This window comes from Hyperolius riggenbachi, chromosome 2, assembly GCF_040937935.1.
Source record: "Hyperolius riggenbachi isolate aHypRig1 chromosome 2, aHypRig1.pri, whole genome shotgun sequence".
Classification (NCBI taxonomy): Eukaryota; Metazoa; Chordata; class Amphibia; order Anura; family Hyperoliidae; genus Hyperolius; species Hyperolius riggenbachi.
The window spans coordinates 502301978-502321218 of NC_090647.1; the positions used below are offsets into that span (position 1 = coordinate 502301978).

Here is a 19241-nt window from a genome sequence, read left to right on the forward strand (position 1 = left end):
TGTATCTATCCTCCTCCTCCTAAAAATGACTATTTAGATATCCCAGAGTTTTTATTTTATATTTTAATCTCCTTTAAGTTTTGACCGTTTTACTTTCTGCTCAATGACAGTCATTGAAGTATGCCAGAGCTAAAACGTATGAACTATTGACAATTTATATCTCTTCTCTGCTCTAAGAAGCCATTTTCTGGCTGTAATTCCTTATCATTGTAATTTGATCTCTTCCCTGTGTCACCTGACTGCCATGGCAGATAAGCTCATTTGAAAGCACAGGATGACAGTATACACTAAGTGCTTTTGACTTACTGTTACCGATTTTTGCCTGGATTTTGACTACTCTCTGCTTGCCTTATTTGTACAGTTTTACAATTTAAGTTTATTCATCAATTTAATTCAAAAAAATGTTAGTGTTCTAGTCTTATTTATATGCAGAATGTCTACCAGGCTTTTATTCTGACATATTTTGGTGAGTTATGACTTAAGAATTTGAGGCCGAAAATCTTTGAAAAATTAAAAAAAAATTTTTTTGAAAAAGTGCCGCTTTTGACTAATAATTCCAGACAGAAATGCACCGCCAGGGAGGTGAAGTCTGTATGGACACAGCTGCACAGCGACATAAAAAAAACAAACAAACAAACAAACAAAACAAAACAAAACAAAAAACTTTCAAACATGAACGGTTCAGTTCCAAAAGCAACACTTATTAGGCTGGTTTCACAGTGGGACGTTACAGGCGCACGTTAGAGCAGCCTGTAACGCACCCCACCACACAGCAATGAAAAATCAATGGGCTGTTCACAGTGCCCACGTTGCGTTACAGTGTAACGCTGCGCCATAATATAACGTACTGCATGCAGTACTTTGTAAGCGGCAGAGCCGCGTTAGACTGTTTGCACAAACTCAGTAACGTTGGGGAGGAGCGGAGAGCGGCCAGGCACATGGCTAATTAATATTCACTGCACTCAGTGACATGCAGGGTTTACTTCCTTGTGCGGCGATTGGCCGGGCGGGACCACGTGATGCCGCATGCGTCCAAGAGTGCGCATCACGGACGCCAGAGTGAGCTGCACAACGCGGCTCACTCTGACGTCCAAAGCAGAGAGCACCAGGCGTTGCGTTAGGGGCACGTTGTGCGACCATAACGTCCCCTAAAACGCAACGTCCTGGTGTGAAACTAGCCTTAAACTTATTCAATATGTTTCAGAATTTCAATGGTCTTATTTTTACGCTTATTTTGACTGGAAATTTAGAGTCCTTTTATTTTACACCAGCTTCCATCATTCTTCACAATTTGTGCTTTTAGAGGTTCTACCCTTGGTGGAGATGAAGCAAAGTATTCCCCATATTTGTATGTAATCTGCTTCCTTATTGTACATGCTCAGTTTTTTTACAATAATTTGAGTTTGTGAATATAGTAAAATCACATAAGTTTTCTATTCACACAAATATATAAAATTCTTAAAAGTGACTATGGAAGCATGCCTTTTTAGTAGTTAAACATCTGGGCTCTTATGCAACAGATAAAATGAAATTAAACACATTTGTCCGCAATAAAAACTAGCAGAGACATTTCACAGACTAATCTGCAAAAAAAACCACAGTCTACAAAGAAAAAGTACGATGAACTTACAATGTTGTACAATACTGCACTCAATAGCCATGTTTAACATGTCCAGGTTTATGATATAGTGTTTTGTAAAACTTGAAAATACTCAATAAGGCCTCGTTCACATCAGGGACGTTTCTGTGCGCTTTTCACAGCGTACTGCCCTGTGCGATCAGCAAGGTATTTATTTTCCCCTGTAACTAAATGTAGCTGGTTCACATCTATGCGTTGCGCTGAGCAGCGTTACAAAAACGTAGCGTTGCATGCATTTCTGTGCGTTGAGCTGTAAAGCGCACATCAATGCAAGTGAATGGGTGCGCTTTTTTAGCGCATAGAAGCGCGTACAAGCGCATAGAAGTGCATGCATTTTTTACCCCTAATTGGAGAAAAAAATACATTTACATAGAAAAACAAAGTTTTGACAACTGCTACAATAAGCAAAACGTGCTTTAAAGAAGCGCATAGGAACGCGTACTAAAGCGCGCACAAGAGCATGCGTTTTTTACCACACGCTTTCACGCGTTTTTCAGCACAGCAGATGTGAACGAGGCCTAACATTGAAACGAAAATAAATAAAAAAAAAAAAAAGGTATGGTGAACTTACTTCAGCTGTGCAAGAAACCATGCATACTTCTCTTCAAATAACTACTGTATTTTGGCATAAAATGCAGAGTCATCTATTCCAAGGTACATCAAAAATAAGTTAGACCCCCTAATTCAAAACTCTTTGTAACAGATGCCAGATGCATTTCTTGATGCAACAGCAACCTTATCGGGGTAGTGGGAGGTCAGGTCTATAAAGTACTGTACGGTCATGTGATCAGATGGAACAGACTTAAAATTTAAAAACAGAACGTTTTAATTAGCAATGCAATTTCCACACAGTGAAGAGGGGGAAAAAAAAAAAATCAAAAAACTCAGGACCCTATTAAGACCAGATGAAAGTAACTCAGTATGCAGAACACTATTAGGCCTGAGTCCCACTAGAAGCGCTTGCCAATGTAAATGTAATACTGTGTGTGATCCCATTTGAGGGATGCGATAAAAAAAAAAAAAAAAAAATTCACCCATACCATTAAATTATCTATTTTATGTGCAACTGCACAAACCAGCATGAGCAGTATTTAATTATTCTGGTACCCAGTAAAAGGAGGCATAATTCTGATCGATATTTACATTAACTGCTTAACAAAATTATGCAGGTCATAGAATTAATCCACCTCATTTAGACAAACATTAAAAAGGCAAAATTCTAGCCGAGAAGAGAACTCAATTTGGAAAAGATCGGGTTTACAAATTGGCACTAATGCTGGGCATACCACGGCTCGCTATATTCTGTGCCCAATCGTTTTTGCTGCTCGATTCTGCAGGCGATTCTCTTATCTTCAGCTCCTTTTTTCGTATCTTTTTCCATTGTCCTCAATGCAGAATCGAGCGGCAAAACGATCGGGCGGCAGATCGGATGTGTCGGAAATGATCTATCGAGCCATCTAAATGGCTCAGAATCGAGCCATGTATTTCCAGCGTTAGGTCTTGGGCAATTGACCAAAGGGCCAGATTTTCCTCACAGAAAAGTCTACCATAAGATCAGTTGATCCAACCGCAACTGCTTTTTGATCTCACTTCACTGAGCCGGAAGCAGCGGGGAGCTGATCAGCTGGAGCCCAATGCAATTATCCGGCATAAAGATAGAGGGGGGGCCACTCTAGTCCCAGAATCACTTTCGGAGGCTTCATAAAAATGTGCAGAGTGCTGTCCAGTTGCGATTCTCCTGCCAACAGTAGTTGCCCTTGCACAACTTTACCCAGGAGGAGTTTCACAGGGGAAGAGGTCACATAGCAGCTGGAGAAAGAGGGCAAAGTCTAGGACACAGTATTTCTGATGCATTCAGAGGGTGCTCAGAATTGTGGTGCGGGCATAATGAATAAACAGCCCCCTCCGCCTCTACTAAATATGCCGCCCTTCAGCACCGAGTTCCAACTCTACACTGCTTCCAACTCCGTGAAGTCTGATTGGAGAAGCATTTACGGTAGGAAGTTGTTCATTGTGTAAAGAATCAGCCGCTATCTGATCTGATAGACTTCTCTGTCAGGAAAATCAAAGTTGGTCAATAGCCTAATATGCAAGTGCCCTTTTTTTTTTAAATAATTGTTCCTTTACATTTTTTTGCTGCACTGTAGAAGTTTAAGGGCCCGTTTCCACTATCGCGAATTCACATGCGTTTGACGAATGTGAATTTGCATAGCCAATACAAGTGGATGGAACTGTTTCCACTTGTCAGGATTTCTGAGCGTTTTGGTCCGCGGTAAAAATTTGCATGGCAGCGTACCGCTATGCGGGTATGCAAATTTTCATGCGAATTCACACACGAATTCGCATGAAATCAATAGAAAAGCACACAGGCACTGCCATGGTTAAATTCGCATACAGCGTCATTCATGCGAATTCGCATAAAAATTCACAAACAGCATGCGAAATTCGCATCCGCATGAAAATTTTTACCGTGGCGATTTGCACCACACAAGTGGAAACGGGCCCTAAAACATTCACTGATCTAGCCAAATAATTCAGGAGAAAATTAAAGATCACGTGCATTAGTTTCATGCAGATCAGTTATGTGTAAAGACAATAGACTAAGCTTTTTGACTGTACCAGTGGGTGCAAAGTAGGAGCGAGGGGGGGGGGGGGGGGGGGGGTAGATTCAGTCTACAGAATGTATATCAGAGAAAAATCCAAGTGCTTATTTTATGCAGCTCCCCTTTAGAATACATACAATGAACAAATAAATCCTTCAAAACAATCATACCTTCTTCATTCGCAGAATTGTCTGCCAGTAAGTCAGCGGGTACAGCTGCTGCTGCCATATCCAACAATGGCTGTATGATCTCAATTTTAAATACTCCATTTTTTTGCCACAAGTTCAAAACGCGAACAATTTTACTCTGAAAAGATGGTTGAAGAAAAAGTTCAGATACAAGCTTTTCTGCTGTACAAAATAGACTAATCAACTTACAGAAGAGAAAAACAAAAAAAAAAAACAGCAATTCACATACAGTATAGGCACTTGACACAGCCCAGTCGGGGGCAAAGAAAACCTGCTTTCAGTTTGCAGCTAAGGAAACACTTCGGTGTGAAGACAGGGAGATGCCATACATGAGAGCTGTATACTATGCGTTATTTTGCTGCATTTTCCAATTGAAAGCACATCACAAACCGTAGAAACCTTTTACACTAATGCTATCCAGATTTGCCGGAGTGCAAGTATCCTGCATTTTTCATTGTGTTTCTAGCATCCATTGGAAAAAAAATAAAATAAATAATCACCCGATTTGCATTGTAAAAATTGCAAACCAATCAAGCTGCATTTTGCAGTCTAAAATAGCACTGATTGATTAACCCATTAAGTGCACAGCAACATTTACAGCTAAATATTCATAAAACATTCTACATGTATTTCTTGTTCCCAGGAAATGCTTAAAAACAGAACGCTGTACTTTCCACCAAACGTGAACGTCAGCAATTCTCCCACGTATGAAAAACGCATTATAACTGCCAGCCCATTCATTAGATCGCAAAAGGCCCCACTATCGGCCGCGACTTGAGTCGCTGACCTTTAACCCAGGCATACTTGGCTGCGCAGTACAAAGGACCCCCTCCTTAGCCTGCGCAGTATGTCGGATTCACACTAGCCCGCCCCCCCCCCCCCCCCCCCCCCGGCTAGTGTGAATCTGACATACTGCGCAGGCTAAGTGATCCTTTAAATGCTTGCTCCTTTAGCATTTAAAAGCTAAAAGAAGAAAAACACGTTACTCCCACCTCCCCCGCATATATCCCACTTGGGTCACCACAATGTTTTCTGTCAGAGCAAACACTTTGTCTGGGGATGGAAGCAGAAGCCAACTTGGAAGGAGATTTTGCTGGCATCCTCAGCTGTAACTGGGGCTTCCATGGGCCATAGCTGCTTCACACTTCAGAAAGTGTGGACAGTCTAATGTAGGGTAGTATGAATGGAGGTGAGAGGGAAAAACAGAAGGGAGAAAAGGGAAGAGGGAGAGATTTTGGCCTTAACAAATTTCAGCACAAAAGGTTAATCTGGTACCATAATGAAAACATGTATAGTATTCCTTGGTGCCAAGATGTGCTGGTGCTCAACATCAACAATTACAGTTTGCAGAAGCTTAAGTATACTTTGCTTGGAACATGTCAATCAATGACGTTTTACGGTACCCTTGGTTTATGTGTCTACAGTGAAAATTACACAAAGACGACAGCGCTATTTTTTAAAACCTTTATTAAGACATAAGCTTCTACTACCTTATCTTCTTCTGGGCAGAGATACAAACACTGGAAAGTTGCAGTCAAGTTCTTAGTAAATCTAGGACCAAATACATCCTTGTCAAGTCCAAACTGATGGCGAGACTGACGAACTATGGAATCAATTACATACAATCCTGGGACCTTGAATTCTGGTTTACACTGGAAGGTGGAAAAGAAAAACAACAGAGTGAGTCGATGGAAATGTTTTGTAACAAGAACATAAATACAAATTTATGAATGAACCACTATAAGCCTATTGGCTACAATTGATACATGTATACATAAAATTACAATTTTGATCACCTAAATGATTATGCAAGTCTGATGTTTTTAAAGGTATAACAGTTACTAAGCCCATCAAAATACTGCTGACAAGCAATTAGCTGCAGTTTTCAGCATACCACTGTCTCCTCTTGCCTCTCCCTTTCTTCTCCACACAACTAATAATTCCTTTTTTTTTTTTGTATAGCGCCTTTCTCCTGTCGGACTCAAAGCGCTTGCGAGGCAGCCACTAGAGCGCACTCAGTAGGCAGTAGCAGTGTTAGGGAGACTTGCCCAATGAACTCCTTACTGAATAGGTGCTGGCTTACCGAGTCGGAAGAGCCAGGATTTGAACCCAGGACTCCTACATCAGAGGCAGAGCCCTTAACCATTACACTATCCAGCCACTGATACTACTACTACATAGTAGATTCAAACACTTATGGGGATAGCTCATCAGCAGGGATGTTCAATGAGATGCTAATGCCTCCAAGCTGATGCAAATTTATGCAGCGTGGAAATGGACCAATGAACTGCAATAACTCCTTTTGCATAAAGTACAGCAATGACTAGGCGATAGGTATGGGGAAGGTGGCAGCCCCAGGACCACCTAACGCAGAAAGGCACAAAGTCCTGGAGCGGGGTTTTGCAGGGGATCGCATGCGCTGATCAGTCCACCAGCAGCGATCGGCGCTAGGAGACTGTTAGACGTCAAAAATGCTGTCTACTTACATTGTACATCGCTGCAATCTACAGCAGAGCTGTACTTGGGACAGCCATGTCACTCGGCTGTTCCTTAAAGAGGCTTAAGAGCAATCGGCTCTCATAGGCTGATGCCTATGACAGCCAATCGCTGTCATTGGCTGGCGGGGGGAGGGAGGGGAGGAAAATAAAAGGCGATTTTATAAAAAACAAACCAAACAAAAATTTAACACCACAGCAGCGATCAGAGCCCACCAACAGAAAGCTCTGTTAGTGGGCAGAAAGGGGGGGGGGGGGAGGTCATTTGTGTGCTGCGTGGTATGGCTCTGCAGCAAGTTTTTAAAGCTGCAGAGCACTAAATTGTAAAAAAAAAAAAAAAAGCCTGGTCACTAGGCGGGGGTGTAAGCCTATGGTCCTGAACTGGTTAAGAAAAGCGATGAAGAATATCTCACCTTTTTAATGAATTTTTCCACAATCTGGACCACATGTTTGTAAAGCTATAGGTAAAAAAAAATTAAAAAAGAGAAATATATTTGAGCATAAGTCCAAGTATAAAGAAATTTTACATACTGGTATATAGTGTAATGTGTTTAACAAAATACCTTCAATATTAATACAAAATTTAAAAAAACCCACAGGCGTGGACACAGTACATTTACTTTACCTTTATGGCCTTTATAGCAGCCTTTGTAATCATAATCATCTTTGCACGAGAAATTGGAGGCTTCATGTCCATGAGCGAGAAAAGCTAAAAAGAAAAAAAAAATTGTATGCCATTATACAATATGACTGCAACATGGCCTAGTTTATTTTGGATAAGTGTACATGGGGGGGTATCAAACCCCCTTTAGGCCGTTGGCTCCCTCGCCATCCTCCCGTGTTGCTCCAATCCTCCACTGGCCGCCCCGACTCAGTCGCCGGTCGCCTTGTGCTGTGCATGCCCAGGCTGCCCCACCGCGCTCCCAGCGAAAAGGATAGGGATTGGAAGGGTGCACTACACATGCACAGTACAGCAGGACTGGCAGCAGATGGTGGAAGAGAACGAGTCGGCCAGTGGAAAATCAGAGCATACCAGGACGTCGGTGAGGGAGCCGCTGTGGCCTAAAGGTGGTCAAAGTATGAACTGTTATAGTTGTAGTGTCCTCAGTAGTTGTAGTGGCCATGCTGATCACCCAATCCCCCCCTCCCCCCCAAAAAAGGCTGCCTATTTTGCTGGGATTGTTTTAAAGGACACCCGAAGTAAGAGGGATATGGAGGTTGCCATATTTATTTATCTTTAAAGGAGAACTGTAGTGAGAGGTATATGGAGGCTGCCATATTTATTTCCTTTTAAGCAATACCAGTTGCCTGGCTATTCAGCTAATCCTCTGCCTCTAATACTTTCAGCCATAGGCCCTGAACAAGCATGCAGCAGATCAGGTGTTTCTGACAAATTTAGACAGATATGACAAGATTAGCTGCATGCTTGTTTCTGGTGTGATTCAGACACTTCTTTAGGCAAATAGACCATCAGGGCTGCCAGGCAACTGGTATTGCTTAAAAGGAAATAAATATGGCAGCCTCCATATCCCTCTCACTACAGTTCTCCTTTAAACAATACAAATTGCCTAGCTGTCCTGCTGAACCTCTGCCTCTAAAGGTGGCCATACACTGGTTTTATATGGCCAACAGATCCCTCTATAATTTTATGTAGAAAAACTCATTACAAGTGTCAATTAAGCCACAACTAGCTAGCTTGATTCGGGTTGCTATGGCAACCCGTGTTCCTAGGCACCCAGCAACCACGCTAGATCCAACATCTATTTTTTACATATCCCCACTGGACTGATCCCCTGCCGTTAATCGATTGCACCATCTCATCAGGATGGCCCAGCGGTATTTAATATACATTCCTAGTACCAAAGCGCTATAAACATATTGCGCATTTACCCTAAACAAAAATGGCGGAGACCATACTTCCGGCAGGCGCGCGCATGCGCCAACCGGAGTCGGGCGCATCCGCCCGCACAGTACTGCCCACATAGACCTTTTGGCCAATACGCACCACATAGGTATGTGAAAAAAGGGCGGACCTGCCTGTACAACACCGCCCACTTGCCCCTTGTCATCCAACATCCTCTACACAGGGATGCTACGTCATTAAACGTGCGCCCTGCATATGGTTATACCTGGCGCATTGTGAATACATCACACGGAGGACTACCTCCGATAGGTTGATTCAGGCTCATTAAGTCCATTAATCAATTAACAATACTATATGAAGCGCAGGGAGACGGCAGCTCGGCACAGAGGCGCTAAGCTGACTGATCCTGCACACAAGGTAAGACTTCTGCATACAGCACCTGTTTTTATGGAGCACTCAATAACTTCTACAATTTTCTGAGGCACGTGCACTCTTTCATGTCAACATTAATATTTTCATGCCCAAACCTTTACATACCACAAGTATAATGAAAAATTATCACCCAGGACAGTTCACCATCAGCACACCAGCCACAGTTATAGGCTATACTCTTTATACCACTATATATGCATGCATTTATATAGTTTTATGTTTGTTCTATATTATCTTTTTAAACAAATGAGTTATAACAAAAATGTCTCTAACCTATGTATAGCTATCCCCCTCTTGTTCCTTGAAATTGCTTGAAAACATTCAAATATTGTATCATTGTGTCAGGACACTCAGTGGCATTATCTTTTCTGTTCCATAGTGTATTACTCCTACCTATAGCCTGATGAAGAGGGTTGAACTCGCGAAACGCGTTAAGCAATATATTGGAGTATATAAATACATTTATTTTATGTTGAAAACAGACATTTCTTGTGTCTACATTGGGGAGGTAAGTCCACCTATTGCCTCCCTACCTTTTAAACCTTTTATTTTACACTACTGGCGCCTCTGTAACTTTGTTACATTCTGTGCCCACCCCTGGTGGAGGGGATTTGGCCCCTTTTTTCCGATCTACAGAGAGCGACTTCTTAATCCTGAGTGGGGACAGGTCTAATCTCCCCACCTGCCTACATAGTGGTTACCTGGCAGGTAACCCAGACTTGTGAGTATTTTTCTTACACCGTACTCTCCATCCTAACCTCCAGTACATACTGCACAATATTGGGCTCTCTGTGTCTCCCTCCACTATTTAGATCCCTCTCTAAAGCCATCTGAATCCATTCAAACACTACACACATTTTCAATTCCTACTTCATCCCAGAGTCCTGGGTTCCTGTGTGATGTGAGGACAGACATAGGCAGCGTGGCACATACCTTACTAGAGGCCTCTAGTGTTAGTTACGTCACACAGGCGCCCCGGGACACGGAAGTGAAGAGAGAGGAAGTCATTTACAGGGAGAGAAGACATCAGAACCATGCATTGGACATGTGAGCGCAGCTTTGTCTGCTGTAAAATCGACTGTCGCTACAGGGCTGTGGAGTCGGAGTCGAGGCAATTTTGGGCACCCGGAGTCGGAGTCGTGGTTTCATAAACTGAGGAGTCGGGGTCGGTGATTTTTGTACAAAATCCACAGCCCTGTTAAATATTAGACTAAGGATTCGGAATCAAGGAGTTGGAGTCATTTTGGTTACCCGGAGTTGGAGTTGTGGTTTCATAAACTGAGGAGTTGGGAGTAGGAAGATTTTTATACCGACTCCACAGCCCTGCGTCGCTAGTGACATTCCCAATCAGCTGCCCTACCCACCAAAAGTTTCCGTCCTGCGCGATCAACTGAATTGACCAGAAAACTGTCCTTCAGGAATCATTTGCGGCATAGATTACTAGCAGACTGCACACCCGCACATGAATAGTACAGAGCAGCCGGTCTTCGGGAGCCCGAGTGCTTCTGAAGACTCAGTCTTCTCCCCAGGCTCTTTTAGCCGGGTGGTACACCCGGCTAGATTTGGTGACCACCCAGCTGTCATCTGCTCACCTCCTCCTATGTTGTAAGCAGAGTTGCCCTGCATTTTCATCTCGACCCACCCGGCTACTTTTTCATGCCACCCGGCTAGAAAAAAATTCTGGGGAGAACACGGAGACTTGAAGTCCCCCATGGTGGGAGATTCAAACAAAGGAGCCTGCAGGGGAACGAGGACACCGTGAGGTGAACAGGAAGGCTCTATATGACCCAGAGCCTTCTCTCTCCTTAGATGAGTAACTTTTTTCAATTTTTTTTAATATTTTTTTTTTATTTTAACTTCAGACTTGCTGTAATACTTTTAGCCATAGACCAGCTGGACAAGCATGCAGATCAGGTGTTTCTGACTGGATTAGCTGCATGCTTGTTTCAGGTGTGACACTACTGATGCCTGACAGATCAGCAGGATGCCAGGCAACTGGCATTTTTAAAAAGAAATAAACTTGACAGCCTCCATGTCCCTCTTACATGAAGTGTCCTTTGAAATACACCAAAAAGCTAAAAGTTTTTAAACACAACAAAATTAACCGTAAACGTGTCTTGACTATATTGCTTAGAATAGACTATACCACGGAATGCTAGGCTGCACAATCTTTAGGTTATGCAAGAAAAACAGTGACTAATGCTGGGAATACACGTTTCGTTTTTGCCTTCGTTTTAGCCTTCGTTTCGATTGTGCCTTTTGTCCTTTTCGTTCCCGAAATAATCGAACGTACGGTTAATATCACCACCCACGGTTTCGGTTTTTTTCCGATTCTGATGGTTTCGTTTTTTTCAATGATCGAAGGCTGCAAAGAAACGAAACGAAAATCCCTTTTTACAGGGACGGACTAACATAAACGAACATATAATCGATCTGAACAGCCATCAAGCCTACCAATGGCTCGATTAGATGGATAAAGAGAGATAATATCAAACATGTTCGATCACTAGTCGTTCGTTTTTGGGGTCTATTAATCGAAACTATAATGAGATTACGACTATTTTCACATACGTTTTCAACACTCGATTCGTTTACTGAACGAATCGAAGGCTAAAAACGAAGGCAAAAACGAAACGTGTATTCCCAGCATAAGGGAAGTTACCCTTAAGTGCAACCCCCTCACCCCCCCCTCCCCCCCTTACACAATAGTTCCTCTTAGGGCTGGTTCAGACGGGCATCTGAACCAGTAGCAGCAGAGTCTCGTTTATGCTTTTCTGCTAGAGAACAGAAATGTATTTGGCAACCTTTGGCAGCACAGAAATGTATTTGGCAACCTTTGGCAGCACTTCGTCATTCTGTCGTTGCGCCCCTGTGAACCCGGGACTTAAGCTCGGCTTTAAATTACTCTGCACCTGATATATTTGGAGAACAGCATGATATTTAACTATACATGCCCTTCAGGAGATAAGCAGACTTTGCTCTATTGAGCAAGTCTGACACTATCCACTGAAATCTGTCATCTGCACATATAGACTTGCAACTGTGGATTAACCCAACTAGCAGGGCCCAGCAGATTGTTATGAACACCAAGCATTCTGACAATGCTACCAAAACTAATGCATGGCAGTTTACAATATGTGTAATACAGTACAATAAATATAGCACACTAAATCAACCATGCAATCAAAAATACTGATGTATGCAGAATCTCACTCCGCAAAAAAATACATACATTTGTAAAAGCTGCGCTAATGGTTTCACATGTAAGTTTGAAGTTTCACACTGCCTGCAGTGTATATGGACATAGCCAAATTCACGTCAATACAAGTGAACACACTTGCCTATTTTAGCTGCACCTATCAGTTCAGCGGCTCCTATGCATGCCAGAGGCTCTTTGCCAAGCAGCTTAGGTTTTATTTATGTAACGTGGCTCTGCTTAATAATAAACATAGCAAGTCTATAGCCGCAAGACAGATTATTAGCAAACTGAGTCTTTAACCACTTAACGACCACCTAACGCCGATAGGCCTTTCCATGCCAGTTCACGGAGGCTGTCTCCGTGAACAGCCGGAGAGCCGCCGATCGCGGCTCGCCAGCGAACTGTAAACCGGCGGGGAAGAAATCCCCGTTTCTTGTTACTTGTGTGATGTTTACATCACACGGCGCTGCTGCGCAGCAGCGCCGTGACGTAGATCGGCGATCCCCGGCCTCTGATTGGCCGGGGATCGCCGGCATATGATAGGCTGAAGCCTATCCTTCAATGCGCAGGACGGAAATCCGTCCTGCGCAGCCCATGGAGGAAGAGGGAGGTAAAAGGAAGGAGGGAGCGCCGAAAACGCTTTGAAGAGCCCCCCCACCCCGCAGATCACAAACAGCCGGCGGCGATCAGACCCCCCCAGCAGGACATCCCCTAGTGGGGAAAAAGGGGGGGGGGGGGGGGAAGTCTGATCGCCAAGGCTCAATCCTGATCGGTGCTGCGAGCTAGAGAGCCCACGCAGCACCGATCACTGCAGAAAGCCCTGGTCCTTAAGTGGTTAAAGGAGACTGCCAAAGCTTGCAGCGTGCCAACTAAAGGGATATGGCGATCTATAGTCATATGCAACTGTCTATTTGATACTAAAAAATAAATTCTATTCAATATTTAACACTATGCAAAATGAAACACTGGCCCCCTTTGTACCATGGAACAACCCAGCTGTGGTACATAGATATGTTCCTCCTCTGGCTGGAAGCAGCCCACTAGCACTAGACCTATAGTAAAGGTGCCCATACACTCGTCAGATTGGCAGCAGATAGATAAGAAATGCATCTGATGATCTATCTGATGCGTTTTTAGAACATTTTTTACCAGGATAGAATTTCAATAGATTTCAGTTTGAAATCTATTGAAATTCGATCTGATGGCATTTTTTTGCCATCAGATTTCCATTAAGGCCAATGCAAACTGATAAGCAATCTCATCAGATCGTGAAATCCATCGAAATCGATCGAAATCGGCCGTCGATCGGTCGATTGGCCAACCGATTTGCAATCGATTGATCGATCGATCGGGATCGATCGGTCGGCCAGAAAATCGGCTGAGTGTATGGGCTGCTTTAAAGTTCCACTGATGGGTGTGAAAAACACATTAAATGTGAACTACCGCATTGATTAACATAAGTTCTCAGTTTTTCAGTGCAGAAAATGTGTACGAAAAAGTGTGTTCCCTGCCTAAGTCAACCTGTCATGGCCATAGAGAATGGATTTTTTTTTTTTTTTTTTACCACACTGTTTTGGTCTGGTCTGTTTTTGTCTGTTAAGCAGCCCATACACTCAGCCGATTTTCTGGCCGACCGATCGATCCCGATCGATCGATCAATCGATTGCAAATCGGTTGGCCAATCGACCGATCGACGGCCGATTTCGATCGATTTCGATGGATTTCCATCGAACTTGCAGGGTGGAAAATGTAGGTCGATCTGATGAGATTGCTTATCAGTTTGCATTGGCCTTAATGGAAATCTGATGGCAAAAAAATGCCATCAGATCGAATTTCAATAGATTTCAAACTGAAATCTATTGAAATTCTATCCTGGTAAAAAATGTTCTAAAAACGCATCAGATAGATCATCAGATGCATTTCTTATCTATCTGCTGCCAATCTGACGAGTGTATGGGCACCTTAACTCTGGCCAAGTGGTAAGCAGTGGTACACTCTGGGGAGATGAAAAGAAAGTGTCTGTGGGCTGCAGGGAGATCAAAGGGAAAAGTGATTTAGGGCTGGTCCAGTGTCTGGTGTTTTCAGGTTTGTTTATGTATAACAATGTGAAGCACTAGGCTAGCTGATAAAAGCACAATTACAGAGTAATTAGAGGGTGGGCAAAGAGGTAAACATACACAGCATGATGCAGAGCTTGCCTGGAGGGTCCATGGGAAAATATCTGGTCTCTCCCCATTGTTATGACTCTGCATGTGTGGATAAGGTGTTAAACAAGATGAAAAGTTTTTGACAGTCTCTAGACTCCAGGAGGGCTGCTTTCTGACTTGTGTGAGAGATTGGCAGGGACAGGAGTCCTATTACAGGCAAGTAGCCTCTGTGTGATGTGGGACTGCAGAACAGATAAGCTCTCTGCTCCATCTCCGGCTATTCTCAGTCTATCTACAGTCTCCACTCCTCTCTCTGGGCTAGTGCACGCCAAAATCACAATAGCAATCGCTAGCAATTTGGGAATGCAATTTTGTGAAGCGAATTTCAGAGCGATTTCTGAATGAATCGCTCCAAAAAAATGCTACATGCAGCGTGTTTGCGATATTGAAAAAAATTGAAACGCTGCTGTGGGAACACTGTCATAGGGTAACATTAGCCAAGTGCTTTCTAAATCGCTGGCGTGCACCAGCCCTCCCTCATTCAGATCTTAAGCCCTATCTACACGGAGCTACATCGGAGCGATCCGGCGGCTCGATTAGACGCCGGATCGCCTCTTCCGCATCAGCACACGTGCCCGCCGCATCACCGTTCGCCCGCGCGTCGCATTCGATCCGCCCTCGGCGTCGCTTATCTTCCGCTCGATTCCCTGCCATTGTCCCCTCGTGGGTAACGAGCAGGGAATCGGCGGTGGCGAGATCCGACCTGTTGGATCTTATCAATCGAGCCGCATCAGCGGCTCGATTGATAAGGCACATCGGAGCCTCATCTACGCGTGTAGATGAGGCTTTACATATGCAGTGCTTAGGAGTGGAGTCACTGATGGGTGACGGCTCTGCACAGCAAGCAACAAGATTAGAAGCTCTCTGCCTCTGCCCTGTGTCCTGCTTGGGTAAACCATTTATTCACACTATGATGGGGGCGGGCAGCTCTATTTAGATATTCACTGAATGGTGAACTTCTTAAGGTAGCCATACATCAGAAGATTATGGGTAGATTCGCCAAAGAGAAATTTATCTCTAATCGAATCTGATTAGAGAGAGATTTGCACCCAGAAGTGGGGGAAAAGCTATTGTAGCTTTACTGCCATTTGGTTCCACATACCGTATATACTCGCATATAAGCCGACCCGCATATAAGCCGACCCCCCCACTTTTACTTAACAAACCAGTAAAAAATGATTGACCCCCATATAAGCCGGGGGTAGGAAATGCTGGCCGCCTTATTCCCCTAGTGTGTCCCAGTATCGCTAGTATAGTGCCCAGTATAGCTAGTATAGTGCCCAGTATAGCTAGTATAGTGCCCCAGTACAGCTAGTATAGTGCCCCAGTACAGCTAGTATAGTGCCCCAGTACAGCTAGTATAGTGCCCCAGTACAGCTAGTATAGTGTCCATTATAGCTAGTATAGTGCCCAGTGTAGCTAGTATAGTGCCCCAGTATAGCTAGTATAGTGCCCATTATAGCTAGTATAGTGCCCCAGTATAGCTAGTATAGTGCCCAGTATAGCTAGTATAGTGCCCCAGTATAGCTAGTATAGTGTCCATTATAGCTAGTATAGTGCCCCAGTATAGCTAGTATAGTGCCCATTATAGCTAGTATAGTGCCCATTATAGCTAGTATAGTGCCCATTATAGCTAGTATAGTGCCCCAGTATAGCTAGTATAGTGCTCAGTATAGCTAGTATAGTGCCCCAGTATAGCTAGTATAGTGCCCCAGTATAGCTAGTATAGTGCCCATTATAGCTAGTATAGTGCCCAGTGTAGCTAGTATAGTGCCCATTATAGCTAGTATAGTGCCCCAGTATAGCTAGTATAGTGCCCCAGTATAGCTAGTATAGTGCCCCAGTATCGCTAGGTAGTGCCCCAGTATCGCTAGTATAGTGCCCCAGTATCGCTAGTATAGTGCCCCAGTATCGCTAGGTAGTGCCCCAGTATCGCTAGTATAGTGCCCCAGTATCGCTAGGTAGTGCCCCAGTTCCCCCCCCCCCCCCCGCCTCCCCTCTCCCCTGCGGCCGCCGCTGCTTTTACCTTAGCAGGCGCCGCTTCTTCTATTCCCCTCCTCTCTGGCTCCGTAGGACAGCAGCACTCTTCACGGTGGCTGCTGTGATCAGACAGGAAGCAGCGAAGAGCGCGGCTTCCTGTAGCGGCGGTTGCTATGGGAACCGCTCTCTCTCTCTACTGCAGCCGCCGTGAAGAGCGCTGCAGTGATTTACGGAGCCGGACAGGAGGGGAATAGAAGAAGCGGCGCCGGGCAGGTAATTGCAGCAGTAGCGGCGGCCGCGGGGGGGGCGGGGGGGGGGGGGGTTAGTGCGGGGGGCTCGGACCACCATCACCAGCACCAGACTCGCATACAAGCCGACCCCCCAACTTTTGACCCCCTTTTTGGGGGTCAAAAATTCGGCTTGTATGCGAGTGTATATACGGTACTTGTGCAAGAAGGCATTTTCTTCATTGACATGTATAAAAACTAAAGAAATGAACTGTCTTTCAGATGGAATCTGACTTGATTCTATCAGTAAGCACAGGCACAAATGTAATATTGGTTAACACTGTAGGTATCCTTAATTATTGGCCAGCCCTGCGTAATACGTTAGCGCTTAAAGCGGAATATAACCCTGCATTTCAACTTTGCTCTAAAACATTATTTACAGCATATTATATGCAACCAGCATTTTTTTTTTACTAGACCAGCATTGGAAGGGTTAAACACAGACGTTTCAAGTTCCGTGGAGAGAACTGCAGAAGTCAGATTGTTACATTGTATTTAGTTAGATGTATTTATTGATAAACAGTTACACACACTTTGGCAGTCCTCCAAGCTCCTTTTCAGTGAGAGAGATGAGTCACATTCAAGAATTAGATACATGTATGTAAACAAAATGTATCTAATTGCAGGTTCGGATGCGTCTACAGAAATCTCAAGGGACTTTAAAGCCCTGTGTAACCCTTCCAATGCTGGTCTAGTAAAAAAAAAAATGCTGGTTGCATATAATATACTGTAAATAATGTTTTAGAGCAAAGTTGAAATGCAGGGTTATATTCCGCTTTAATAATAAATAATAATAGTACATACTTTATCCTTTTTTTCCCACTTATTGAGTTGTTGACATCTTACGAAATCACTGGTGGTACTTGAAAATTTTCATGCAATAAAAGTGGTACAATTTCTGAAAATGTTGAAAAGCCCTGCCCTAGAGGGTCCTTTCACAGGGACAATATCACAAAACGGTGCAATATTCCTATGATGCTTTCACATTCAGTGGGTTCTGAGAGTAACACACAGCATGCATACAGGACATTTTAGGGAGTATACGTATACGTTCCTCTTCCTCAATTCATTGTTATAGTTAAAGCAGATGCGAGATGAAAAACTAACTATAACAAGTAACTTGTCTATGTATCTTATCTAAAGTTTAGATAGTTTACACAGTAAATCTAGCTGCAAACAGCTTCAACAGTTTATGATTATTCCTGTGATACAATGAGAGCGGCCATGTTCTGTTTGTCACGTTACACACAGGCAAGCTGCTGTGCATCGAGTCTTCAGCCGGTGAAAACTTCACTCCCCTCTCCTCCTCTGAGATCTCTGGCTAGTAACCTCCTCCTCCTGCCCACACTGAGCTCCCATAAGCCCTTGCTAAGGCTCAGAGTGACAAGGCACTGGAGGAGCTGTGGGTGAGGCTTGTTTAGTTTATAGGGAATCAGAGTATTAAAACAAAAAAGTATTTGGCTTGAGGAATGCCCTATAAACTATATGAAAGGAACAAAATTATGCAATGAGTAAAAGTTTATCTCGGATCCACATTAAGACCCTGTCTATGCTTACAAGGTAAAGCAACCTAATCAGCAGATAAAAATATTAAACATTAACCTCCCTCTACGGTAGATTCATAACTGATGGTGGTTGTGTGGGGGAGGGGAGCAGCTGTAAATTCAAGAGAACCCGAGGTGGGATTTAAAGTGAACCTTAAAGGGATACTGTAGGGGGGGGGGGGGTCAGGGAAAAATGAGTTGAACTTACCCGGGGCTTCTAACGGTCCTCCGCAGACATCCTGTGTCACCGATGCTCCGGCCCCGCCTCCGGTTCACTTCTGGAATTTCAGACTTTAAAGTCTGAAAACCACTGCGCCTGCGTTGACGTGTCCTCGTTCCCGCTGATGTCATCAAGTGCGCACAGCGCAGGCCAAGTATGGTCTGTGTCTGCGCAGTACACTCCTGGTGACATCAGCGGGAACGAGGAGACGGGCGTGCAGGCGCAGTGGTTTTCTGACTTTAAAGTCAGAAATTCCAGAAGTGAACTGGAGGCGGGGCCGAGCATCGGTGAGTGGCTGCGCCAACACAGGATGTCTGCGGGGGACCATTAGAAGCCCCGGGTAAGTTCAACTCATTTTCCCCCGATCGCCCTACAGTATCCCTTTAAGTGAGAAAAAAGAGTTTTACTCACCTGGGGCTTACCTCAGCCCCCTGCAGCTGATCGGTGCCCACGGCGAGTCGCTCTGATGCTCCGGGTCCCGCTGGCGGCCACTTCCGGTTTCGCCGTCAGGACCCGTCAGGCTGGGAAACGCGGCTGATTCTACGTGTTCCCAGCCAAAATAGCACCCCTATGCGGCCATATG

The 19241-nt window shown here is 44.2% G+C and overlaps 1 protein-coding gene across 5 annotated transcripts in view; it reads right to left on the minus strand.

The window, feature by feature from the left end:
- SCAF4 (SR-related CTD associated factor 4) overlaps window positions 1–19241 on the minus strand; it is a 137298-nt gene that overhangs the window by 97981 nt on the left and 20076 nt on the right. For all 5 annotated transcript variants that reach the window (XM_068270481.1, XM_068270483.1, XM_068270480.1 and 2 more), the window contains exons 2-5: window positions 7551–7634; window positions 7339–7383; window positions 5921–6082; window positions 4413–4548 (exon numbers count right to left, since the gene is read on the minus strand). In XM_068270481.1, coding sequence (XP_068126582.1) covers window positions 4413–4548; window positions 5921–6082; window positions 7339–7383; window positions 7551–7634 — 427 coding nt within the window. The remainder of the gene's footprint in view (window positions 1–4412; window positions 4549–5920; window positions 6083–7338; window positions 7384–7550; window positions 7635–19241) is intronic.